Genomic DNA, 26866 nt, shown 5'->3' with positions numbered 1-26866 from the left:
TGGCATCAGGAAGGAATAATAATCACCAGTCACAAAAAGAAAGAAAATTCTTGTTTCTGAAGCCGTTTCTGTAACAGCACAAACAAGAACACTTTGCTCCAAACTGAGTATTTGTCTAACAAATGACAGAAAATAACAATGCAAAGTTTTGCCTCAGGGGAATAGTTTGATTTTTTTTTTCCCTAAGAGACACTTGTTGAACTGCCAAATAAAATATAGTTCTACCTTGCTCTAACTTTACCTAAAATAAAACCAAACTAATTTCTAAACAGGGTTTGGAAATTAGTGAGGTCCAGAATTTTAAACTAGACGTCTGAAGTTTCCAAAGTTGCAATAAAATCAAAGGCAGAAATCTGTAATCAACTCCATCTTGTAAAGCTTTCTTGTTTTGCACAAGAAGCTGTGTATATAGAAATATAGAAAATGAGTGTTATGTGTATAGAATAAGTCATGCCTCATTCCTCACAGCATTGAATTAGGGCAAGTGAGGCAAGTAGGGCTTGTCAAGTCAAATCTGAAAATCGATCTCAATTAAAATGATGTCTATTCTTTCTGAAACAGAATTCTAAAAAAAAAAAAAAAAAAAAAAAAGTTCTGGCCTGTTGGCCTCCCTCCTACTGCCACCTCAAGGTTGCAGTTGGCCATTTTCTCTGGAAGCAGGATTAACTCTGCTCTACTTCCATTAGACTGAAATCCATGTATTCAGTGTTTTGAGGGTATCCAGGACCTCCCCACAGATCAGACGCAACTGACCCATGGCTGAGGGTCTTGCGCAGCCCCAGCTGAGCCCCAGGCTAGGACTGAGTGCCACAGTGTATACTGTTACCAGTTTAATATATTTCTTGTCCACAAGGACATCCCCTATAGAGTCTCGTGCCACATCTCAGAAAAACTAAGACAGGTTGGCACACTGGTTGTATCTGTCCCATGAGCTAAAAAAAAGTCACTGTTGTCATTTTTTTTTTTTTATCCAATATTCCTAATAAACTGAGCTTTTCTACCCAAACTTCTTTAGGTCAATTAAACTGCAATTTCTATTGTTTCCCTAGATTTTCTGAGTTAGAATAGAATAGAATAGACCTTTATTATCCCATGGATGAGAAATTTCAGTGTTACAGAGCTCTTACAGCAAGGGAAAATAAAATGTAAAAGGAAGACACAAGGTGGTCCTATAATCCCTATGTGGTCTGCTGGCTGTTGCAAAAGTACAACCTAGAGTACTTATCCCCAGGTTTTGGACCCAGGATTTTGAGTTACTGTGAGGATTTGGTATTCATGTATTATTTATCAGTTTATTATTAGTTTATTGTTTTCTGAGTACTCTGGATGTTTGAATATTGTTGGGTTGTGTTTGAGAATAATTATATTTCATTTCTTTATTATTCACATTTCTTGTGAATCTCAGTTGTGGTGATATAGTCTTTAGTTGATCTTCCTGTCCCTTTAGTCTCTTGCTGCTTATTATTTTATCACTTCTAGGGACAGTTCAATTATGTGATAGCTTGTATTTTGGTTCCCATCTTGTTGTTTATCTGTACTAGTAGTAATAGTTGCATCTTCCCTGTATTTCCATTTGCGCCTTAGTGCTTAACCCTCTGTCTTGTTTGTGTTATCCTGGACAAACCAACCTTTCAATTGAAATGTGACCCCTAAGTGGATGAAAATTCACCTAAAAACCTAACCACCTATTCATTTAATTTGTTGTACGGAATTCACCAAGTTACTTTGCCGGTGAGACTGAGGATTTAGAAACTCCAATAACGATTAGGAGCTACGAAAGAGTCACAGAGCTCAGCCATGCTAAGAAACCATCTCATCAGAAAGCAGCGGTGAAGCTGAACTATACCATCCCCAGGGAGAGGTTGTATATCAGAGAAATGTTAAGAGACAGCAGCGAGGACTTCATATTGAGTGAGTCATGTGTCATTGTAGGTGATTGATTTTCTGCCCTGTAGCTACAGGAGAGTTGGCGCTGCCCTAGTGTTGGTGTGTTTGAATCAATGTGTGTGTGAGGCTGATGGGTAGCCTTGACTGCTGATAAGACAGTCGATGGGAGCCTGGAATGACTCTGTCCACACATCGCACTTTTTTCCTCTTTCTCAAAGGTATGAGTAACAGTTTTTATCTTTTGTTTATTTGTTTGTGTAGACAAACTATCCTGACACAAAGATAACATACAGCAGAGTACAAACATTCAAAAATGCCACAAGTTTGTTTTTCTGGCATGGCTCTACACTCCACTTTGATTATGGACAAACAATATTATACCTGACCTTTGTAACTTATTTCTCCCAATATCAGTAACAATTTTAAACCACCGAGACTTGTACAAGAATCCAATCCAAAAACTCACAAAAATTAATCAAATAAAAAGTGCTAGAATTTCTCAGTTTAAAAAAAGCAAAAACAGAAAAATAATGACCCATTTTGAGTAAATATTCCACTAAATAAATAGGAATTACAGACAGTAAGGAATTGTTCAGGCTACGTGTAAAAAAAGAAAACAAAAAACAAGAGTGTAAGGCACCAAGCACACTAAATGAGTGTGATTTTTTGTTCTTGCACGTAATTACCTATGGTTATACTTATAAGTCTACCTGTCAGATGAATAAAAGCAAAAAACAATATAATATTATATAATATTTTCTACAATGATGGTAGCAGCATAGTAAAAAGTCTCACCAGTACAATCCTGGGTCTGCCACTCCAGACACTGGCCGTAGGGGAAGGAAATGACATACGCAGAGGAGTCTACACAGCGCTGAGTACTTCCACACCACATGCACTCCATGGCCTGGCTGGTGCAGTTGGCACAGCTGGTGCGCAGAGCACAAGGCGTCTTACAGGGACGAGCACTCTGACTCTGGGGACTCCCTGAGCAAGGGATACAACAAGGAGAGATTGAGAATTTCCTTTTAGTTCTCAGTTTATTTGATATTGACAAAAGTTAATCAATTTTGTCTGTTCTTCTGTAAAGCAAACTAAGATTTATTTTTAGAATTAATAATTTCTAAGTGGAATTGACAATTTAGTAGTCTGTTTTGTTTGTTCTATTTTGAAACTTAAACGCTTTAGCGGCTGCCTTTTGTGTAGTTTGCAATATTTGCCTTTATTTATCTGAAAAAGTCTCATGTTTCTTAAGTACATCTACCCTGTTGAACTTATTATGGGAAATAAATATTTAAATCAAAACAAGCTGCTGATTATTTCACATTTTACCTGTGAGCAACGGCACATTTAAATCTTACAAATATAGTTATTTGGCTTATATCGTGATATATATCGTTATCGCCTGAAATGAAAAAAAAAACATATCGTGATATGAAAAAATCTCATATCGCCCAGCTCTACCTGTTAGCTATATTTGTTTTGCATTCAGTGACATCCAAATAGTAAGATAGTGTAGCTGTAAAAACACAAGTTTGACTATTTTATAGATCTGGAGACAATATGGCACATTCCTGTTGGAAGCAGCCATCAGAACATAGATACACTGTGCTCATAAAGGGATGGACATGGGTCAGCAACAATACACAGGCAGGCTGTGGTACTTAAACAATGCTCAAGTAATATTTAGGGGCCGAAAGTGTTTCAAGAAAATATCCCCCTATGACCCCATGACCCTACCACCATGAGCCTGAATGGCCAGACTACTCAAATTACTCTGACCTCTGTAAACTGTAGAAATGGTTGTGCAAGAAAAAGACAGCAGTCTGAACTTCAGCAGATTGCCTGGAACGCATCTACATGTCTAAATGCATTGAGTTGCTGCCATATAATTGGCTGATTAGCATTTTGCACAATGAGCAGATGTTCCTAATGAAGTGGCTGGTGGGTGTATGGTTCCATTAGGTGCGCTAACCTTCAAATTATTTTTTTCTTTTGTCTTTCTATTCTTTTTTTCTCACCAGCAGGTTTTTCACAGATCAGGCCATCAGTGGTGGCAGTGCAGGGGTTGGCCTTAAGACCAGCCATTTGAGCTTGTTCCAAGTAAGCACAAAAGCCTGAGTCACTGGGCTCTCCAGGTGACCATCGCAGGGTGGTGTTGGTGAAGGGGGATGCATCCTCCCAGCCCCAGTACGACACATTAATCTTCCTCAGGCCAACCCATGGAGATAACATCTGTAGAAACAGAAAGACACAGGTTTGAATTAGTCAGTGACTGACTTTATGTACAACATATACAAACTTGATATTCTTGTTATGTGGAATTAGCACTGGTCATTAACTTGGGAGAAAGCTGACAGTCCTTATGATGTTACTTGATACCGTTTCATATCACAGTAAGAGAAGATCCTTCCAATATTTTCTTCAGAAGTTAACTGAGCAAGCTTTATTCATAGTTAAATATGAACTCGTTTCTGGGGTGACAAAGATGGTAAAAGTCTCCATTCATGTTCCCTACAATATTTTATAAACTCTTACGTAGAGTTGTGTAAGTAAATGTTGCACAAATTTAGACGCTGCCCTTTAGAGAGATAGCTGTGCTTCTGTCAGATTCATCAAATGAAAGAGTATAAACACAATTAATCCTCATCCTGTTTCTTTCATAGCAGGTCACGTTATTCTTTTTATCACCTAAGCAAGAAGCACATAGTAATTTAACTAAGACAACATCTACTTTGCCAAGAAGACAGTGTCGTGTTTTCCATTAAAGTGGATCCTAAATCAAACCATCTGCAAATGACTGTAATTGCTATAAAAGCACAAACTCATTCAAGATTTCAAAAAGGGCCAGAAATTACAGCAGCTGATTGAAGTGTAGTTCAGTGAACATTTGAATTATCTGCCGACAAAACATTTGTGACGTGAAAGAATACTTTCCCACAGCTGTGATTCATTTCATTAGATAAATTCAGGTTCCCAAGAATACTGTGACACTGCATTTATATGTTAGCAAATGCATATTTTCGCACGCCTTTCTGTATCTGCATGTCTAGTCAGCTCCTCCATTTGAAAATCCTTTGTAATCCAGATGAAAAGAAAAAAACCTTTTTTGAAGGCATAGTAAATGTAGGTTGTGAGATTTTGATTTATAAATGTCAAAAAATGAAGAAAATTAACTACATTTGTACCCTCCACTGTTTCTCCGGACAGGTTGGATTCATCATGAAATGTTGTCAAGCATGTCAGATTCTCATATGGAGTCCCTAACATGAGCATTAGAAGTGAACATTTCAGTGTGACGGTCATTTATAACCATGCAGTTTGTCTTTGTGCTCCATGGTGGGCTTAGAAGGGTTTTTTGCTTTCTAAATGTCCAATTTCCATGGTAGAAAAAACACTAAACACCCCAATTAGAAATATCTTGAATCTATGGAAATGGAACCGCCACAACTGCTTCTGTTAATGATTACCGGTAGTTGCTTGTGAGCCTTGCTTTGTGTTGGTGAGAAACACATTATTTGGCATCCAATGATAAATAATGTATGGAGGCAGGTTTGTGTACACATATGTCACAGAATGGCCACAATTCACAAAGTTACACCTGTGTCAATGGCACGAAGATGGTGGCAGTTGTAACCTTAAGTTACATTCATATACAACTTTTTAATCATATCTGGGCAAAATGCTTTTAAATTTTGCTTAATCTCAGACCAGACTCATCCAATTTCCTGAGGATAGACACAAACAACTGAGTTGATCGTTTTATTTGGAGGATCTATTGGAAATAATTACATCTTTTCAACACTAGCCCTGAAGTGATCTAGCATACACTTTCAAACCTTTTCATACAGTTATAACAAGCTTCAACAAGAAGGAATGCCACCAAATTTGGCCTGGTAAAACCTCCGGTACATCAGCTAAATTTTAAAAAAATATTTATACACAGAAGATTCATACATTCTTCATATGACCAAATTAATAAAGATAACTATGAACAGTAGAAATAAAATAACCAATAATTTTTTAAGGTTGTGACTACACATCATTTTAATCAGGAGTGCTAAAGATGATTAAAAACCTAAATTATTGGCATTCCAATGTAACTTTTTTGTAGAATACACACAGACTTGAAGAATATAGCTTTCACCAGGAACCTCTATTCTAAAGTGATAACCTACATCTGCTTCCACGCTACTCTTTCTTATGATTATCATTCCAAACATGTCTAAAACTTGGATTTATATCTTCGCCCACCAACATATAATGGTGCATAAACAGCCATAGCTATTTTATAAGGCATACAAGTGGAAAATAATGAATACCTGTCACTGACATTGTTTGCATGCCTGTCATTTCTGAATTTACTGCATGACAACCACCCACCTTGTCTTGTAGCTGATATTTTTGTAGCTCTTCCAGAACAAAATTGACCTGTTTGTCTGTCAACAAAGAAGCAATATTTCCTCCAAGGTTTTTGCAATAATGCTGGGCATTGTCATAGCTCTCTCTGCTGGAGTTGATCCTCAGGCAGACCTCACCAACCTGGTGCCAGCCATCCCCACACAGCTGGCCTGCACACAGAAACACAGTACTGTTTTTTTTTTCCTTCGGCTTCATTTGTACAATGAACTTTCATGCAATAATCTGTACATTATAAAAAGCATAAAAAGGATATTTTTAGTGACTTGTAATCCTCAAATTTTCATTCATTACACAGAAGAAAACAAACAATATGATTAATAAATAGATGTACAGATATTACACATTTGGGGTAAAAACAAAAACCTCAAAGCAATACCTTAGATTGAAATCATGTCAATCTTTGCATTTTAGAATTTTCCACTTTAAAATATATATAAAGAATTTATTCTGCTAATGAGTGGCTTTTGACGTTTAGCCTGTTAGCAATTTGCATGCTAACAGGCTACTGGACCTTTAGCATATTATCTACCCAGGCTTAGATTTAACAGATCATTAGCATGTTAGCTAGCATTGCAAGTTAACATATTTAGTAATTAAAAGCAGCATTTTAAAAGAAAAAGTCTTAGCAGGCTAATGAACTAACTTCCTTTGATATTTTAGGCAATTTAGCCTCTTTTCTACCTAAAAAGTGAGTGTCATTTGTACACCAAAACATCATGTAGACAGCTAGCTGAACATGTCTAGCATAAATTTGACAATCAGCCAGACAGCAGAGAAAAATCACATGGGCCAGTTTCCCCAAAATGACATAGGCCTCTTCCTAGACCAGGGGTCGGCAACCTGCGGCTCTTTTGTCCTTATACTGCGGCTCCGGGTAGTTTGGGAAAATAAATTAGAAGTATTTAGCTGAAGTGTATTTTATTTGTGTAGTTCTTTTTTTAACTTGAAGATTATTGTGATATTGAAATATAAAAATAAAATTGTATTTTTTATTTTATTTTTCATCGCTCAAAATAAGCTTCACACTCACGGAAGCCGGTATACCCGCCGAAACGCCGTGCATTTATCGAGACTTTCAACCCCAGACAGGCCAATTATGGATCTTCGGATCCACATTATGTCAGCAGCTATTCTCCATCGTGAACTATGTTAAAAACAAACACTGCTCACACCTCATAGATGACAGCTTACAGTCCTGCGTAAAGATGAAAGTGACTTTGTACAGCCCCGATTTGCAGACGCTGTGCGCAGAGGTTCAGGAGCAGAAGTCCCATTGAAAACATACCACGGTAGACCCGCTGCTTTTCAGCTTCTCTTTATTGACCACTTTTCACACACGGTTGCTGTACGCATACAGCCGGCTGTAGTTTTTCAGCTCACAGTTCGACAACACAACAGCAGAGAGAGCACAGACTTTTAAGGCGGCGAGGCGTGATTGCGGGTGCCGCTCAGGTGCGTCCAACTCCCATGCAGCGGCGCTGCAGACCCCGCCACACACATTAACCAGGTAAAATACATATTTAGGCAGAATTTTGCAAATATTTATTTTTCATTTTTTAGCAGCATAGTGCTTTTTTCCCCAATTATTTTTTAAAAGTCAGGTCAAGGCTTTAAAAGCCCAAAGGCGATATAAGGGGTCCGGCTCACAACAGTTTTTGTTTGCTACATGGCTCATTTTAGTTCAGCTGGGTGTCTTTCCTTTTGTTATATTTCTTTAAGAGTTCAAAATGTGTTAATTACATAAATAAAATGTAATTTTCTCATTAGCACTTCATGGATTTAATAAGCAACACACTTTAGTTGTTCACACAAAGCATAAAGGTAAAAAACAATATATACAGTGTTATCTTCATTTTAGACGTCAAAAAGTATTTGCGGCTCCCAGTGTTTTCTTTTGCGTGGAAACTGGGTCCAAATGGCTCTTTGGGTGTTAAAGGTTGCCGACCCCTGTGCTAGACTAACACATTTTATATTAGAGATTTTTTTTTTTTTTTTTTTGCAACAATACAACATCAAGGAGGAGGAGCAAACAAGAAGAATGGTGTAAGCAGCCTTTACTTGGATGTAACTGCAGGTTTCATTAGTCAAGCAGGCACCTAATTGATATCCTTCATGCTGCCAGTTGAGGGTTGGTATTTAGACCAAGTCTAATGAGGAGCAGGTGTGCAAGTGAGCTGAGACCAAAGTGGGATCCTCAGTGAAGGTAAGTGATGGACAAAGAAGTCACTGATACTGGAACAAATGTGATGGCCTGGAGAGTAAACTTTTCTGCCAGAATAAACAGATGACTGAACCACATTAAAATAATTTTTTCTGGCTTATGTGATTAAATATTTATGAAGTTAATATTAGAGGCTGATGTAATTGTTGATTAATGCTGTCTTAGATTAAAGCAGCAAATTCTTGCTTTGTACAGACCTGACAAATAGGATTCCCAGGAGTTAACAATATGTCGCCCGTAGGATAAAGGAACAGGACTGAGTAGAAGCGGAAGATAAATTCACCCATAAAACGCATATATGCACTCATTGTTCTTATCGGGGTCACTAAAGTGTCTTGTGGGAGACTATAACAGCGCAGAGGCCGTTCAATTAGCCAGGATGAAAGGAAAGAATAGCCATTCAGTCTCCAGAGCACTGCTGTTTATTTTGGTCTCGAGGACTGATTACATTCACAGGCCTATAATGGCTTCCATCACCAACCTTTCCAAAACAGAAAAGAAAATACCTGCTCTCTTTATTTATCTTTTTTACATGCAATATAAGTACGCAATAATTGACTGAAACAGGAGGAGAAAGTAAAATTAAGGGTTAAAAAGGGGGAGCGTAAGAATAAACAGATTGACTGGGTTACAGTCTTTGTGTAAAAATCAGAGATAAACATGTTGGACCATTTAGAATGAGTCATAACATGATGTCTAAAGAAAAGGCCACTGCTGTCATGGTGTTAGAGACAGCTTTAAATAACCCAACTCTTCTTAGGCATCTCCACATAAAACTCCACGAAAACAGAAGCTTTGTTTCAGCCTCAGCATGTTAATGGACTCAAACAAAAAAGAAATATCTTATTTATTCTGTGTGGTCTGCAACGCTTCATGCCAAGTAGCATAATCTTGCCTGTGGACATATAAATACTAGAGAAGTGGCAGGATGGTGAAGCTCCAGTGGTGCAATATAAGAGGGTAGCTGCAGAATACTATCAGATGCATGGAAGATGCAAATAGTACTCATTTTGATTTACAGCGAATAGAAGCACATAGTTGTCTTCTATCTCTGTCCATTTAAGCTTTAAACAAAATACAATCACAGCCTTAGTTTCCCAAACCTTGAAAATAAACATACCATTACCAAATTATACTGCCAGAACCACCAGAAAATGAACTACCGTTTTCATCATTTGGATAATAAACCAATGTGAAGTCTCCACTCCACCAGAGAAATATCCAGCCATAGTCTGCACTGGGATATGACATTAAACTGCAAGGAAATGAGTCTACTAGTGCTAGCACTGCTAACGTTAAAGCACACTTGATAAACTACGTACATTTGTGAAATATTACGCAGATGATTGTAAGGGCTAAATTTTCAATGGTAATTCAAATATATTTCATTTATTTAAAACTGTAATTAACAGTTTTAAATCGCTCTAACATACTGAGGCAACAACTGTATGGACGATCTTTAACTCAAGCTGCAACCTCAGCAGCTAAAAAACAAGCCACTTCCCAAACAGTTCCCACTGAGTCCGAAAAACAATAGAAGAAAAAAAAAAATTAGAAAACCATAACTTTAGAATTATTTGGGGATGTGGGTAACTACTCGACTGTACACAGTACGTTAGTGCCCTTGCTATTTGGCACAAAAAGTACTAACCAGTAATTATTTTAAATCCTGATAAAAATCTGGCACTGCCATGTTAAAGGCCTAACTTTATAGCATTAAAAAGTATTTTTACACCCTGGTACAAAACAACTTTGGCCTCTATGGGGTCTTCTCTCATAACAACTGTATAGTAGTCTCTTCAACCTGGATACTGGAATTAAGGGCGTGGGTGTTTAAATGACACTGAGTTATGGTCAGTTGAATTCTGCTAGGCTTCACCTCTGCTAAGTGTAGTCACTGAATTGGATCCCTGGGCCATGTTTGTGTCTTTGGTGTTTTTGGTGCAATTTTAATGGAATGATCTAACATAGAATTGCTTGCTATAAGGTACAACCCACCCAGAAGATCCAGTTTGTTTATTATTGATGTCATGTTAGTTTTACTTAACTCATATGTTTCAGTGCTTTGCACCAATTTACAGTTGAATGAAGTTTCCTTGTATATATTAGATGATTAGATTAACAGTACACTGTCTCACCCAAATATGGATATGATACTAAAATGAAAATGCAATGCTTAGGCTTCAAAATTCAGTCCAAAACCCAATGAGTCATACATATATACCGTCTGTGGTTTAACCTTTCTAGGGCTGTCACACTGACAGAATTTCAGTTCAATAGTGAAAAAATGTTCACAGTATTGTAACATTTATCGAATATTTATAAAAACGCTGTAATAATGCTCTGACTAAAATTGATCTATGGTTTTATTTTGTACTTGTTATTTTCAAGATCTAACTCAAATGAAACGTGCATGTTGGTAGTGAGACGTTTCTAAACATAATTGTGCAAATGAACAATTACCAAATTATTTGACATTATCCTATGTGCAATATTGACACAATATTGAGTACACGTTTATAATGAACCCCCCCAACCTGATCCATTAGCTTGAGCATAATTTTGTTTTTCTGTTTCACAGACCTAGTCCATTAGTGGTTCTCCTGTTTAATGGACTGCTAAATTAGTCATCGGAAACATTCCTAGTTAGTCTACATTGTACTGTCATGAAAAAACTTGATATTTCTGCTTCGTTTTATCCAGTTTCAGACATGGGTTTGAACTGCAAATGAACAAACCACCACATTCCTGAGTAATAATCAAGTTGTCAAACTCTATTATCCCAGCAAAACATAAGGGCCCGCAATCTTCGGCTTGAAGCTAGTACAAGTTCACAAGTCTTTGCCAATGAACCCAGCAGGTCCTTATAACACAATAAAACATGGAACTGCATCAGTTATGGACTCAAGTAGCAGGAGTGTTTCCTGTGCCCCTATATTTGCTAGCAGTAAAAGTCAAAGTAGGAGCAGCTATGGCTTTAAGGCTGCACAGCATAACTCAAACTTGTTAGTCATCCAAGGATTCATATTCAGAACATCCAGTAAACACTTCTAATTGGCCTACTTCTCTATGCTGCTGAGTGCAGAGCACATTTCTCAAGTGTGTGCATGCTTCTATGTGTGTGTTCATACTAATCCTGTCTGAATGTATGCTTGCCTGAATATATGAGGGTGTTTATTTGCGAAGACCACTAAGAATATGCCACCGGTTAGCGTGGGAACATGCAAAATGTTTTGTCTTACTTCACAGTATGTTTTATATGACACACATTCCAGTAGTTCTGAAAAAGTATTGCAGTCACTTCAGGGTGAACGCTACACTGTCGTAAATATCATCAAAAAGATTCACAGTGCATTTATGAAACTCTTTATGTAAATAGAGTAGATTCTCAAGGCGTTCTCATTTTTGCTGCATATGGCCTCAATCTGCATGAGGAAGCAGATTAGAAAGCAAATCACAAACATGCTGTGCAAAGACTTTGCAAAGCCGGGTGAAAAAGTTTTCAGATTCACTTGGAATAAAATGAGCTTCATGAATTTAACTTGAGGTACTTAATTTGCTTGCTACTATGTTGCATGCATGAGTTTTTCTCCTCACCAGGCAACGCCTGACACTCCTGCTGCTGTGGCTCCCACTGGCAGTTGACGTTCAGCAAGCAGCTCCTGCAGCTGGCCAGCCTGAAACACTCCAGCTCTTCCCTGCGCTTACACCTGGATGAGTCTCTTACCGTCTTCAAACACACACACAAAATAACAGGAAATAATATCAGTCGGGCTAGAGTTCTTTGAGAGTTTTCTCTTCAACAATAAATACAATAAAGCTAGAGAATTCGATATAGTGTGCAACAAATGGTGAAAATGAATAAAGTATAAATGGGCGTGGTGATTTAAACAGCCAACAGAACACGCAGAGTGGAAAAGAAAATCAATATGCAGGACACCTTATACTGAGATGTAGTTTTTATTCTATATGCTGCACAGTTACACTGCAGCAATTTTAGCTATAAGGTTTCAGAACAGATAGGAAATTAGTTTTTTTATTTAAAAGTTTCAAAAAAACAAATCTAATTTGATCAGGTACCAGCAAAGTGTACTTTAGCCTAAAAAACAAAATCCCATTTTCTGCAAAAGGATGACACATCTTTATATCCATGATTGCACAGGTAAATACAATCCTGACCTTCATTTTTTTAGTCCACCACTTTCTTAGCATATTAAATAAAAAGTGATTTCTATGAAAACCTTGAAGGTTAGACAAAGGGCCAAGGAGAGGTCTTTGCTCATGTCCTGTTTTCATGCCGATTTTTGCTTACGTACTTTCTTGAGGATTATTGAGCGTACATTTTGTTTTTCTGCTCCTGAAATGGCATTAAATGGATGTGTCATTTGGATTGATCCAAAAACAGACTCATGTTCAAACAAGCATGACAAGTCTTGTCTCTATGATTCTCTTTATTGCTTACAAATTATTTACCAAAACCTTCAAAAGCTTTTGATCAGTAACAATTTCTACATCACTCAATGACGTGAACAGCTCCTCACAACATAGTGTTCTTTTTCTCACACCATTTTTAGTACCACTTGTTGGAGAAAGAAGAAATGCATGAAATACATGCAAATTTGTACTTATATTGCCCCCCAGTGTTCACATAACCTTAGGGGCTACTGTGACCTGTGACCTTGCAGCCCAAACCTGAAGCTTAACAGGAAGTGTCAAATGATACACACATGTCCCCTTCTCCTGGCTCCGTGTTTCCACAAGCTCAGCTGATGTTCAGACAACATGGACGGAGGGGGAGACAGAGACAGAGCGCCGCCATGCTGCTGGGCCAGCTCCAGAGTCAGCTAACACACACACACACACACACACACACACACACACACACACACACACACACACAGTCCGATCCATTCACAGATTCCGATCAAATCCAGCCAAGCACGTAGACAGAAAGAAAGCAACAGATAGCCACACACACAAAGTAGGGTTGAGATTAAAAACAGAGACTGTGAAAGGAGGAAACAAAACAAGCAAACGTAACAAAATAACACAAGAAAATATTTATAACAAGTTTAATTTCAGCCCAACGATTAATTTGCTTTTTTTTTTTTTTTTTTTTTTTTTTTTTAAATGTTCATTTTGATGCTTCAGAGAATAAAAGAAAAAACAAAAACCTTAAATGAGCGTGTGTGTCTGTGTGATCATTTAAAAAGACCACACTGATTGGTGTTGATTGTTTTAAGACTTTATATAAGACATCGACAGCTTCTTCCTTTAACCAGTCATTTGAAAAGCCTCTGAACTTTTCTCCAGCATTTATCAGCTCACGTTTTCAGCTCTCGCTCAACAAAGGATCGTTTCCAAATGGCTGCATCTCCAATTCTGAGTGCAATTTTGGTGCCAGACAAGGAAAAGCCTCAGGCCTCAGGCGATTTATTTATTTTTTAAATGCATTTTCTTTAATGGTCACTTGAGATTGACTGCAAAAGCAAGTCAATCCGCACAGACTTGTATGATAAAATGTCAAATTTCACAGTTCTATAATAACTAAGTGGGGCATTTTGGGCATGGCCAATTTGACAGGTGTCCTAAATTAGGCAGGTGGAGGCAGGCCTTGCTTTAAATACTTTGGGTCATTACACTCGACCTTTCCATTGTCTTTCAATGTTTTATTGAGTAATCTAAGATTATGGCTTGCTGTGAGATACAGACCATCCAAGAAGTTTCTGCTTTGGTTTTGTTGAGTGTTGTATGTCACTTAGCTAACTAGCAAATGTGTGTGTTCCCCTATACAGCTTATGGATGAAAACCATACAAGCTACAATTAGCTGATTAGCCCTTTTTATACATATATAATTACCTGTATCCATATTTTATACTTTCTATGGTGCCAAATTGCATTGATGCTCAACCACTGACAGAACAGTCTTTGCACTTTTTATGACTTCTAGCATTGTCGGGAACCAATATGTTAAGTATTCCATCAAAGATTTAATTCAATTGTTGTACTATCAATACTATACGATAAGGTTTACCATAGATATTTTACTGATAGTCAGTAAAGCCTCACCACAGTGCAGTTGCTTGAGGCAGATATGCACTTCCTGTCCTCACACCACTGACATCCTCTTGTGTTGGCAGTGCAGCTTGCACAGTCTGAGAAGCGGAAACACTGCTCATCTGTACTGTCTAAAAATGGAGAACACATACAAATTTAAAAAAACATAAGCACATCGGTACAAAGGCAATAAAGAGACCAGGTCACAGCCTTTTTCCCCCCTAATCTGTATTGTTACTGTCTAAATAAAGTGTATGGACGATAAAATGCTTTCATATTATTATGGACTGAGCATAACTCGTACAGTTTTACTTTCAGTAATCGATTTCCACTTATTGAAATCAGCCAACAAATGTTTCAAAGAGTTCATCTGTTGGTGATTTGACTTCTTGACTAGCAAAGATGTAAATGTGATTTTCATGGAAATGTCTATCAGTCAGTTAATACATATAGTGCACAGAGTCATCAGGTGAACATGTACAACTACTTAAACTATTAGGGCAGTGTCAAATAAAATGTATTACCATATTTGGATGCAATAATCAGGAAGCTACCAAATGACAACTTCGTTCACTGAAAAAATGCAAATAGCTTATTTTTGTACAGGTGTCAATATTTTTTATATTTCAGCCATTTACATCCTACTCAGGCTTTAAGATAAGATAAGACTTTATTGATCCCACAACGGGGAAATTTTTGCGTCACCTCAGCTCAGGTACAGATATTAGAAGGAAATATAAAAATAAGTTTGCATTATTAAGTGGATGCCTTCTTCTCTTGTCTACCAGTCATTTATAATAAACATATTAAGTACTTACTGCCTGATCATACTTTTAATTATAAGCTTTTAAAATGAATTTAACATCTTATTAAAAATTACACTGAATAGCTGAATTATTCATTTGCTTAATAATAATCAGGAGCTAGCAGCTGACAAGTTATTCCCATCCAAATATGGAAACTGCCAAAAATCTCCCATTTTACATGTCTTCTTACTTTTTCTATTAAAGTTTATTTCTTTATTTATATTTAATTATTTGGGAGGCTTAATTGTTTAGGTTTGTCCCACATTTTTACCTGAGCCGTCTACGTGTCTTTGCGGTCGTCCATTATTATCTTTCTCCACAACCAGACAGGTTGCTGACAACTGGACACAGTCCTTTTTTCCACTTGGCTGTCTTCAGCATTGATGAACGCACACCACAGAGCATCACTTTGTTTTTGACAGTTTGATACTATAATGGACATTTCTGGCTTCAGTAATGTAGGTTTTTCATTTCCAAACCTGTCCTATGTCAATCAGCAGTACCTTTCACTAGTTCAGTTACCTGCCTCAAAACTGAGGTAAGTGTAACTTGGAACCTGCCAATTTTGTTCCGCTAACATTTTTTTTTTCACCAATCTACAAGTCGCTGAATTTCACAGCCATTTCATGCTCGCTCGTTACCACCTCATCGTTGGTCTCTTCCTGTGTTCTCTGAAGTTGGAAAGTGTCAACCTGTCTTGATAGCTCAGGGAAAAGCACATGGACTACTCAAGAGTGAAAGTGGTTCTAAGTTCAATTCCTCCAATAGGCAAGACATGCTCTTTTTGAACTATAGTTTCTATAATTTGTTATTCTGGCCTCAGTAAAGAACACATTTTAACCTGTTATTGGGTTTTTTTTGGCGTGTGTCAGTCATTAATCGCATTACCCAGGAAAAAAAAATTGAAAATGTAGCATTTAACTTTTAAATTAAGGTTAGATTTTATTTTGTTTTTATGGACATTAATGGGATTTGTGTGCTTGGGATGACACATAAATGTCATGAGTTATGAAGGTTAGATAAGGTGTATGTGAATTGCAATGAGCAGGCTTTTAAATGCAAACCCATTGATTTGATCTTTTAATTCGTTCAATCCATGTGGGCTTATGCTCCATTTAAAACTGACAGCAAAATCATTTTCATAATTACTTTCTACTTAAACCTCTAGCGAGGTGCCTGAAGCAGAATACCTGGAAGAGCTACCGCATCTACATCTGGTTCAGACCGATCCTAATTACTTTGAAATTAGGTAATTGTTGCAGTGCTGACCTTCTGTTCCTGTAATTATGAATTGCAAACATACTTCAGAGCCCTCCAGAATAATTACGATTCTTGTGAAAAAATAAGCCTTTTGGGAGTTGCACTTGTGCTTGATTGTGTGGTACATTTCAGGAAAACTATGTTGACATGGCAGTGAAAATATTTAGAGTGAAACAAAGAAACAGATGCATATAAATGGCAAAGAATTTGCTCGGTAAACAGAAGCTCAGCATAACATACCAGGCCGAGCAGGGCAGAAAGGAGCGGGAAAAATGTGGTCGGGTGGTTTCGGCTTCCAGGAGACACATCTACTTTTCACCCAGTGACAACGAACGCCTGGCCCGGCAGCGGCGCACAAACCTGGGCTAGAGAAGGCCTGGCAGGATGGAGGCGTGTAAGCCAGCACGTCGTTCAGAAGCATACCAGAAAAGCCTCCAAAGATGTACATGGAGCTGAAGATGAAGAAGGGACGATTATACAAACTAACAGGAAAAGAGAACTTATACAGACAGCTGTGGAAGGAAGCAACAGTGAGACACTACACGCTTTATACAGATGAGAAATGCCTCCAGAAAGGAGGAGAAAGTTAGAGGAACACCTTTAAAAATAAACATGGACTTAGGTGGTGGTGAGGGGGGGATGAAAAAGAAAAGCTGCTATTTTGAAGCCGTCCTTGTGAAGTTCAAAGCTGACATTTCTGAGCTCAAAGCTGACTTTTTGGTGGGTAAATGGTGTTAACAGGTCAGGCTGTCATTTCTCAGCCCAGCAATAAGTCAGTCGATGAAACTCCTGCAAACATTTAAGTATCACAAATAGGGATGGGTATCGAAAACCGGTTCTTGTTGAGAACCGGTTCCCACTGTTTCAATTCCTTGGAATTGTTTGCCATTTTTGCAAACGATTCCCTTATCGATTCCAGTCGCCCCGAATGACGTCACCACGTTGCAGAGCGTCATTTACCTGGCAGGAAACACAACGCCTAAGCGGCTTAAACGCTCAAAAGTTTGGTTATACTTTACGAGAACGGATGACAACAGGGCAACTTGCAATACTTGCAAAGTAGATATTTCATTTAAGGGAGGAAACACTACGAATATGCAAAAGCATTTGCTCACAAAACACGCGATAACCTTAAATGAATGTCGTGATTTTAATTCTGCTCCGGACTCGTGAATCTCAACCCAGCAGCAGCGGTAACGTTTGCACGTCCTCTCCCGTTAATGCGGCAGGTAAATAATCAACTAACAGTGCATATTATGTTAGCGCGATCTGCCTTATTACAAAACCTGCCATTACTGTGCATTTAGGTGACCATGATGAGAGAGACAGACAGAGTCTGGCTAGCGCTCGCTGGCATTTCTCGCTGCAGTCTACCGGTAGCGTCTCCTTTCAGGCCAGGATAGACGAATGTCACCGAGCAGTGACTAAGTTTGTGGTAAAAGGCTTGCACCCATTTGCTACAGCAGATGCCCCCGATTTTCAGTAAGTGAATGTGTTTAATTGTAGGCAGGGACATTACTGGATATTCTTGTGTAATTGCTACAGAATAATTTATGTTATACTTTGTTATTGCTACAGAAGAATATTTATTTTTTTGTTTTACATTTACAATTTTTTCCCCGGGGACCCTGTGACACCCCATTGAAGGTGGATGGATCTCTTAAGATCTCACTGTTGGGTTTGTAAGGCCATGTTACTGCTAAATTTCTATCTTGTTCAAAGAGAAGATATAAAACAAAGTTCTAAGCTAATCGACCTTAGTGTTCTCCTTTTTTAAAAAAAAAGAATCGTTAAACAGAATCGAAAATGGAATCGGAATCGTGAAAATCTTATCAATACCCATCCCTAATCACAAAGCACTTATATATTTTCACTATAACTTTTTCTATTTCACCAAACAAAATGTCATGTACTCTCCGATTGTCTGGGACTGATGTTCACAGATTCCTTTCAAGAAAATCAAAATCTGTTTTCAGGCTAAACCCTACGAGCAACAAGAAATGCTCAGTGCATCAACGGCAGGGTTTTCTTTGTTGTACGTAGCTGTAATAAGTAATTTGAAAACCACATCTTTCTAGAAAGCAGAGCCCAAAGGCCATTCACACATCCGCCTGCGTGTGAATGAGGGTACTGAGAAAAAGTTAGAGAGGAAAAAACTAGAAATGAATATAGGTCTCGAGGTAATGAAGAGAAATACACGTGGACATATATATATGCAGTATCTATATATAGAAAGTGCAAAGAAAGTTTCTGACAGAGTGTAGCAGGAGAAACATCCACATACAGGCGAGAGCTGAGGTGGGAGAGACGTAGTTTCTAAACAGGGAGCTTCAGAGGAGCCGGCGGAGGAAGAAGTGACAAGAGAAGTGCCAACCAAAACTAAATATAAGATTGAGATAAAAAAGATCAATCCATAAACAGTCTACACAACAAAACTATACCTGTCAAGGAGGAAGGCAGAGGCAAAATTCACCTGAGACGCTCAAGATTTGAAGGACATCACAGGAAGACATCAAGGAAATGAAAAATGTGTGCTGGAGTGTCACGCATTGTGGATAGATGTGTTTTATTTGCATGAATGTAATTTGAGCAGGAAGGCTTGTTCTTATATTTTTCAAAGGTTGAATATCACTGCTGAAATGTCCAAAGGACGATTGGTAAAGGTACAGATTTATGATTAAAGTGGCACTTTTACAAGAAAACACTTAGGAAATGCAAGTTCATGCATGTTTTGTGAACCAAATCGCTTTATTTCAAGATACACTCAGAAAAAATAAAATACTCTGCTACCTTTAGTAATACGGGGGACTTGTCCTTGGGCAGAACTACCGTTATTTGTAGGCTATGACTGTTTCTCCTTCCAAAATTACATTAACTTCAGAAAATACATTACAAAGAACTTTCTATCAAAGTTTTACAATTGTATATAGGGTGGAAACAAGAATTAGCCAGATAGAGTCTGGGATTGGATCAGTTAGGGGGACGTGTTATGAAAAGCAGAAACTCACCCGTTGCTAACCACAGCAGAGTGTCCAAAGCGGTTGATGTCCCAGTGCAGGCCTGGTCTGGGAAGGACAGTCCACTCATCACAAGCTGAGGACGAGCACATGCAGACACACAACGATGTTTAGGAATATATTCACTCGTGAGTGTGTGCTGCTATACTGCTGCAGCGTTTGAAAACCAAAACATAAATAACCCACTTATTGAGGAAGTGATAATGCACTGCACAAAATAAACAGACAAAGAGCTACTGTGAACATCACTGTAAGCAGCAAAATTACAGTTTTCCTTAACTGGTAATGCAAACGATAATATACGACTGGATAATATTGTCTTCATTTTTCCCCATGCAGTTATAATAGAAGAATAAGGAGAACCATACGTACTATATGCAAGAGCAATGAGCAGTAGAGTGTGACCCACAGCTCAACCCCTTCCCCCAATTCCATAAGAACTCATTACCATAACCTTCTCACATCGAATTATGGCGATCAAGAGATGATAGGGGAGATAATGTGGGAGCTGACTTCATAAAACACATCATGCCACAAATATGGTCATAAAACAGCCTCCTCTCTTTCTCTCTCCCTCTCAAGTTATCATTGGTGCTATTCAGCTCTGTGTGTTTTACTATTTGGATTTTACAACTCTCTGATGTTTTAATGACCCCTACATACTCCCATTATATTAATATGGAAATGACTGAGTGACTGAATGTATGTGTGTGTGAGAGAGAGAGAGAGAGAGAGAGAGAGAGAGAGAGAGAGAGAGAGAGAGAGAGAGAGAGAGAGAGAGAGAGAGATAGATGGAAAAGGAGTCCAAGTTGTGAGTGTAAATGTGCCATTTAGCTATAGACGCCTTTCCCTAAACACAGAACGCTGGTAGAGTTGAGGACACCAGGTTGCTAACGACCTCGTTAAGCGCTGTGCTAATTGGGAGCGCTTGTTTAAGAGCGAGGGATGCCACAGAGGATGTGGTGACGGGACAGACAAAAAGAGGTTATTCTAATCAACGCCAAGAGCAATGGGTTCATAACTAGCAGGGGTTAAAGGTCAGTCGTATTAACATGACAAGAAGAGTGATGCTGATGTAATCAGGCAGCTCTGAAGAACGGTGATTGTGCGGCTAAATTAAACAGCACCGGTTTGTAGGTATTTAACTCAGGTTTTTTTTAAAAATAGGTTAAGTTTTAACCGATTTTTAACTTACCACAGCAAGATCCTCCCTGAGGAGATAATCTGCGACCTCCTTCAAATCACTTCTAAAAACACATTTTTACAAACTCACTATTATGTGATGTCTTTTTATGTCCTTCCAACATTTTTCTGTTAGAATTGCTTCATTGCTGTTATTTATTACCATTACATTTTTGTGCAGTCTTTTTCTTTAACTGCTTTTAAACAGGAAGCTCTAATTTCCAGCTTTCTGTTGAAATTCTGGATTCGGCTTTGCTAGTCTGTCAAAGCACTTGGCAAAAGAACCATGTAAATGGAATTATTATTTAATATTGTTTGACAAAAGGACTGATGAATAATATTTATGAATAAATAAAACTTAAGCAGGATACCAGAAGTTTATTAAGAAAGCACAAAAGAAGGGCAAATAATTTATAAGACAGCTGCTATTAACACTTGACATTTTTACTCCAGTCTGGAGATTTATCCTTGTAGCATCTATTTCTAGAGCTTTGCACACACACAGCTGTTTGTCAGCTCATGTTTAATATAACCTGCAAGGACCTGAATCAAATTGGCACCTCTGCCTGGGTAATCATCACTCAGTGTGGGATCCAGGTGTGCACAACTATATGGTATCTAACATCCATCTGAAGCCTGAGGCACATGTGGTGCTAAAAGTTTAAATATTTTTCACTTGTGGCACTTGGCACTCTGAGCACCGAAATAAGCTTAGACACTACAGGGAATCAGCAGTGAGGCAGGAGTTTGTTTCCTTGAGAACTTTCCAAGTTGTGCTGGCTGCAGAACAAAGCAGCTGACGTTTATCTTCGATATTTTATTCACTTGTTTTGCTCCAGAATTAATCATTACAATCAAAACTTCACTTGAATTTGTGCATCAGAGTTAATAAATCATGTTGTTAGTACTGAATATACCAAGGTGCGCTTGGTTTGTTATTTTCTCTGGACTGATTTACTGTTACTGAAGTCAGTGAGAGAGCGGTTAAAAAGAGAACGGGCCCATATCTTTTAAATAAGCAGGTTATTATTAAAGCCATCTGTATTTTTAATTAATCTGCAAGACAATTTTGACAAAGTGTCAACAGCTTCCTACGTTAATATTTCCATGTGTTTTTTTTTATGTTCACTTTATAATTATTAATAATTAATAGGCCTTGCAGTTCTTGTGAAGCCAATAAACACCCTCAGAGACCTGCTGTATGTTTCATGTGATTTAGAGAATCTACCACATGAAACAGTCTGCAAGACACATAACTGCTAAAATAAGCAAACTAATAACCAACAGCATCTGAAATATATAATAAAAAATAATAAGGTTTTGTTGTTTTGTGGAGTTCTTGCTTTTGTTGACCGAAACGTCCCAGCTGTTTGCAATCTGTGTTCCAATAGAAAGATAGAAAACAGTAAACAAGGCAGATTTGCATCTCTGTGCTGCTTTAGGTAGCCCAAGGTAAACAGTTTCAAGCCCTCTTCATGGTGAGAGGACAGATTTCTGACTGAAAGCTTTAAAGCTTTCTCTTTTTTTCTTTTTTTGGAGGTGACTCAATGTTGTGACTCTACCTCTAAGGGAATGGATAGTAACAACTACATGGACAAAAGATGGATTTTCTAACATAAGCGAAGCAATAAAATCTGAGGTACTAATTCTACTAAATCCTAAGTGGACAAAAAAAATTATTAAAAGGAATTAGCAACTCTGAATGTAAATGCCTCTAGGAAAAAAAAGTATTCTCATTTTTCCATTTTGTGTCTCGTCATTTTCCCTTTCCTGTGTCTTCCAGTTTGACTGAATCTAGACCTTTCTTTATGACAAGTTCTCATTAATTTGGGAAACCCTGACGAGGCTGGGAATGGTACCTAAAATGGATATGCTGTTAAGAACGGATGGATGGACTTATTGTCTACGTATTGTTTGAATGACACATTTCAGCTTGTGGCATTTTTGAGATTTTACTTCTTGAGGATCAAGAGCTTCCCCATGCACCTTGGAAGTAGGACTGAACTTGTGCTTGAAAGCTCTACTCTATAAAGAAAACGTTGTAATGTGGAACTATGATTCGTGCATGTGAATCAAGAGCCTGATTGTGATGATGAAGCTGACCTCAAACCTCCAGCCACAGCTAAAAATCTTCCTCTGACAAGCTCTAAATGAAAAAAAGATTACAACCTCGGTGACTTTTGATCCCATCCTCTAGCCATAACCAGCAACCCCGAGACCGCTGTCAAATTGTCCACCCAAGAACTGCAGGCTCAACAGATACTTATCAGCCACAACACACATACAGTCATACACACACACACGGACCCACACAGATTTTAATTTCCTCTTAGGATATGAGAAAATCTGTGTTAATAATGCATGGTGGGACAGAGGGAGAAATCATGAGTCCAGATCGAAGCAGCCGTGCGGCCGGGCTGATTGACAGTTTGATCGGATCTGTGCTAATGGAGAACTTGATGAAGAAAGCCGGGAGGAGGAGGACATGGAGGTTTGAATGGCAGCCACTGTCTGCTCCTCAGATACATCCCGATTTCCAACATCTTCCAAACAAGCTTTCAGCTTGCCACAGGCCTTTCAGCGAGATCTGTGTATGTGTCAGGTGTTTGCATGTTGCACACAGAGCGTGGGTGTGCGCCTATGGTGTGTCAGGTTGGAGAGGACTGCGTTTTTAATCAGAGTTCATTTTCCCCCAAAATCTAATTAGAAGTGTGAGGGTGGCACGGTTAAGGGGAAGGGAGGATGTGGGAGGATGGGAGTGTGGAGGAAGGAGAGCTGAAGGGGGAGAATTAAATCCAAATGAAAAGTGCCTTCCATGTCTACCTGAATCTAATGTGTGGCAGTAGAAGAGCAGGAGAAGCTAATAACGTCATGTCACCCCTCCAAGGTTAGCGCGGCAAAACAAAAACAAATTAGTGCTCCAAACGCCCCCGCTCGCAGCGAGCGCAGAGACAGGGAGGAACGGAGGAGCAAATGGAGACAAAACAAGGGATGGAGAGAAGTGACTTCACAGGTGGAACTAATTAATTATCTCCTGAAGAGATGCGACAGAGGGCAGAGCTTTAGAAAAGAACTTGTGCAGATCAACACTTTCTGTGAAGACACGTAGATACAAAGCCAAGCAACCCCCTGTCGTAACTCTAAACATGTATAGTATTTTTCACAGCATGTCCTATTTAACACTAAAGGTTTCCCCCAAAAATGACCAAATTGTGCTCAGTCGAGACGCACTATTCAGAATGACAGCAATTAACACATTTCTCATAGACTTTCCAGAAACAAATTTGTATTTCTTTAAAGTCAAGAATCAAATCAATTATCTGCTGTGCTTTTAGTTACGATGTTATTGTCAAAGCCAACTGATGTCTTTTGTTCTGCTGCTTGAAGCCACTTTAAGAAAAACTGTTTCTGAGTAACTTGTGTTCCACTGCAGGAAGCACCTCTGCACGGCCTCCTTTAGTGCCATTTTGGAGGAGAAAAAAGTAGCTAGTCTGAGGATTTTTGAGTGCCCCTGATAGCCTGCTTGTAGAGGTTCAGCAATCTTAGGGTATAAGAGCTATATTGTGCTTCTTGTTGCGTCGATATACTGTTAGGATGTTTAAACATGCCCTGTTTTGAACATTGAAAGCACTATACATACAAATAAGGGCAAAGCTTAGGAGGTTCTAAATGCTCCGTTTCTGTTTTTTTCTACTCTCAGTTCTATGTGATTGGAACATGGGCAGTAACAACAATGATAAACCAGGATTATTTTGAACTGTGACTCACACAAAGCCACTTTGGAATAGTCTAACAATAAAAAGAGGGAGGTAGAAAAGGTCCTATTTAGGTCTGAGGATTGCTACCCTCTCTGAAACATCAACAGCATAAACTTTGACATGAACAAGAAGAAAAGAAGCCTTTAAGCAGCTCAGCTCTCTCCTTTTTTGTTATTAAATTCCTCTGTCTGTGCACATGCAGAATTAATGTCGCGGTTAAAAGTGTTTTTCATCACCTCATGTTTGGGTGGAGCCACAGACACAAGATATAGGGGCCTTTCCTGTATCTACACCACCTTGTGCCAATATGAATACTGTAACTTCAGCACCGTAACAAGAAGGAGAAGATGTTTTCTTCTGACTTCTTTGCATTTATAAAGAGATTCAGAAATGCCTTCATCATGAGGTTCTTGTACTTAGAAATTGATTGATACAGGATTTTAAGACCAATACTCACAATGAAAGTTGGTGAGTTAAAAATTAGAATAGATTCTTTTTTCAAACATGCAAGAAAAATAAAGAGATAGCATATTGTCTTAGTAAAGACTATATGCTAATTCTATTTAAAGATAATCTTGTTTGTTTTGTTTTAGGGGTTTTTGTCGCGTATTCCTTGCTTAAGTTCTGCCCAACAATGCTCGGATCAGCTGGTTGTTATGTTTGTGGACTTCCAAACACATTTAAGTTGAAGTGCTTTCTGGTCGGAAAATGATGGTTACTCACGATGATGGTCTCCACTTTATACATTTTAATTTACCAGCCCTTATAAATGCAGATGCCAATAGAGCAGTAAACAGCTAATAAGGTACCATTATCTGTAAATGATTAAAACCCAAAGACAGGAATCACGAAGAACAAAGTAAAAATCGAAGTTTTCAAATTTAACTTGAGGGCAAACATCACAGATCTAGCTAAAGTTAGCAGGGGTTAAAGGAAAAGTGTGAATGCAGCAACAGAAAGAATGAAGACAGGAAGGAGGAAACTATAGCTAGGAGACATTTCTTGGCTCAGATTTAAACTCTTCTTTTTTTTAAGCTCCTCATAACCCTGAGTGTGTTAAACAGTCACCACACTGGCCCAGCGGAGGTCTTTAATTCCACATAATCCCTCTCTGGGTGAGAGGAGTCTGTTGCACCACAGTGAGGAAAGAAAGGAATTCCATGCGACACACTCCACACTGATATATGACGCTAGTGCAGCTTTTAGCTTGTCTAATTATCCCATTAAGTAAAAATGCAACTACTGAAACATAACAAACTATTTTGTTTCCTTAAACCAAGGCAATAGTAAACTGAACATCTTTTCGTTTTGGTCGGTTGTTCAGCACTAATTGGAATTCTTCATCCTGGACTGTAAGAAACTGTTGATGCTGACATTTCCTTTCAGGTATTTAATTAATCAATTCCTTGAGAAACCTGGCACCACAACACTCTGTAGTGAAAGGAATCATTAGGTGGATCCCGAAATGGTTGAGTTTACATGGTTACAACAGGGATGGAGTAATTCTGTCAAACTAAGAAGATATTTAAGATCAAGGTCGTACACCAGATAAACTTCTACTAGAAAGAATAAGATATATGTCGAAAAACACAAATTTAAAAAATACATGAGAAAGTTGAACAAAAATATTTATATCAATATATTAATGTGTATGTTTTGTTTGCTATATTTGAACTTTTCTTTAATTTTTGGTCATTGACCACACACACACAGTCAGTTTTATTGATAAGCGTGTTCAGGTTTAATATTAACCCAGTAACTCTGTCAAGAAGCATGATTTGGGGCTGAATCCTGGTTTTCAGTGTTATAATACTGCTTTACTTTTCACTGGAGCAGATCACCGTAGTAACGTATGCTGCCTAGCTAACCTGCTCCAAGGCAGGTTATGTTCTAGTTATGAGATAAATATAGCCACAATCTGTTGACCAGTCATTTCTCACCAGTCTGGAAAACAATCTCCTTACATCACCTGGAGGATCCTACAGACAGTCAGGTTTGAACTCTGTCTTTTGCTGATGAGCATCTATAAAATGTTCACTTCACTGTTTGTTGGTTTTTCCTGTTGACTAAAAGATGCTTTCAGACAGTTCAGAACTCACTTTGCTTATTGCTGCAGAAGCTTCAGTTTGAAAGAATAAGGCTAAAATTGTCCTACGCACATCTAAACAATATATTAATATAATGGAATACAGAATTGCGTTCATGTGAGGTTGTTCTTTGTCTTAATGAAAGAACTGTGAAATTGATATTTCTAT

At 38.2% G+C, this 26866-nt stretch overlaps 1 protein-coding gene across 3 annotated transcripts in view; it reads right to left on the bottom strand.

Annotated features, from left to right (window-relative positions):
- atrnl1a (attractin-like 1a) overlaps positions 1-26866 on the bottom strand; it is a 308853-nt gene that overhangs the window by 216267 nt on the left and 65720 nt on the right. For 2 of the 3 annotated variants that reach the window (XM_084948292.1, XM_084948293.1), the window contains 8 exons: positions 19663-19747; positions 16895-17106; positions 14601-14719; positions 13258-13374; positions 12128-12260; positions 6271-6458; positions 3909-4122; positions 2683-2874 (listed from right to left, as the gene is read on the bottom strand). In XM_084948292.1, coding sequence (XP_084804418.1) covers positions 2683-2874; positions 3909-4122; positions 6271-6458; positions 12128-12260; positions 13258-13374; positions 14601-14719; positions 16895-17106; positions 19663-19747 — 1260 coding nt within the window. The remainder of the gene's footprint in view (positions 1-2682; positions 2875-3908; positions 4123-6270; positions 6459-12127; positions 12261-13257; positions 13375-14600; positions 14720-16894; positions 17107-19662; positions 19748-26866) is intronic. The other variant, XM_084948294.1, reaches the window with a different exon arrangement.

Source organism: Perissodus microlepis, chromosome 13, assembly GCF_051167445.1.
Source record: "Perissodus microlepis isolate ML-2025 ecotype Zambia chromosome 13, ASM5116744v1, whole genome shotgun sequence".
NCBI classification, from domain to species: domain Eukaryota; kingdom Metazoa; phylum Chordata; class Actinopteri; order Cichliformes; family Cichlidae; genus Perissodus; species Perissodus microlepis.
This window is presented reverse-complemented; position numbering and strand designations above follow the sequence as displayed.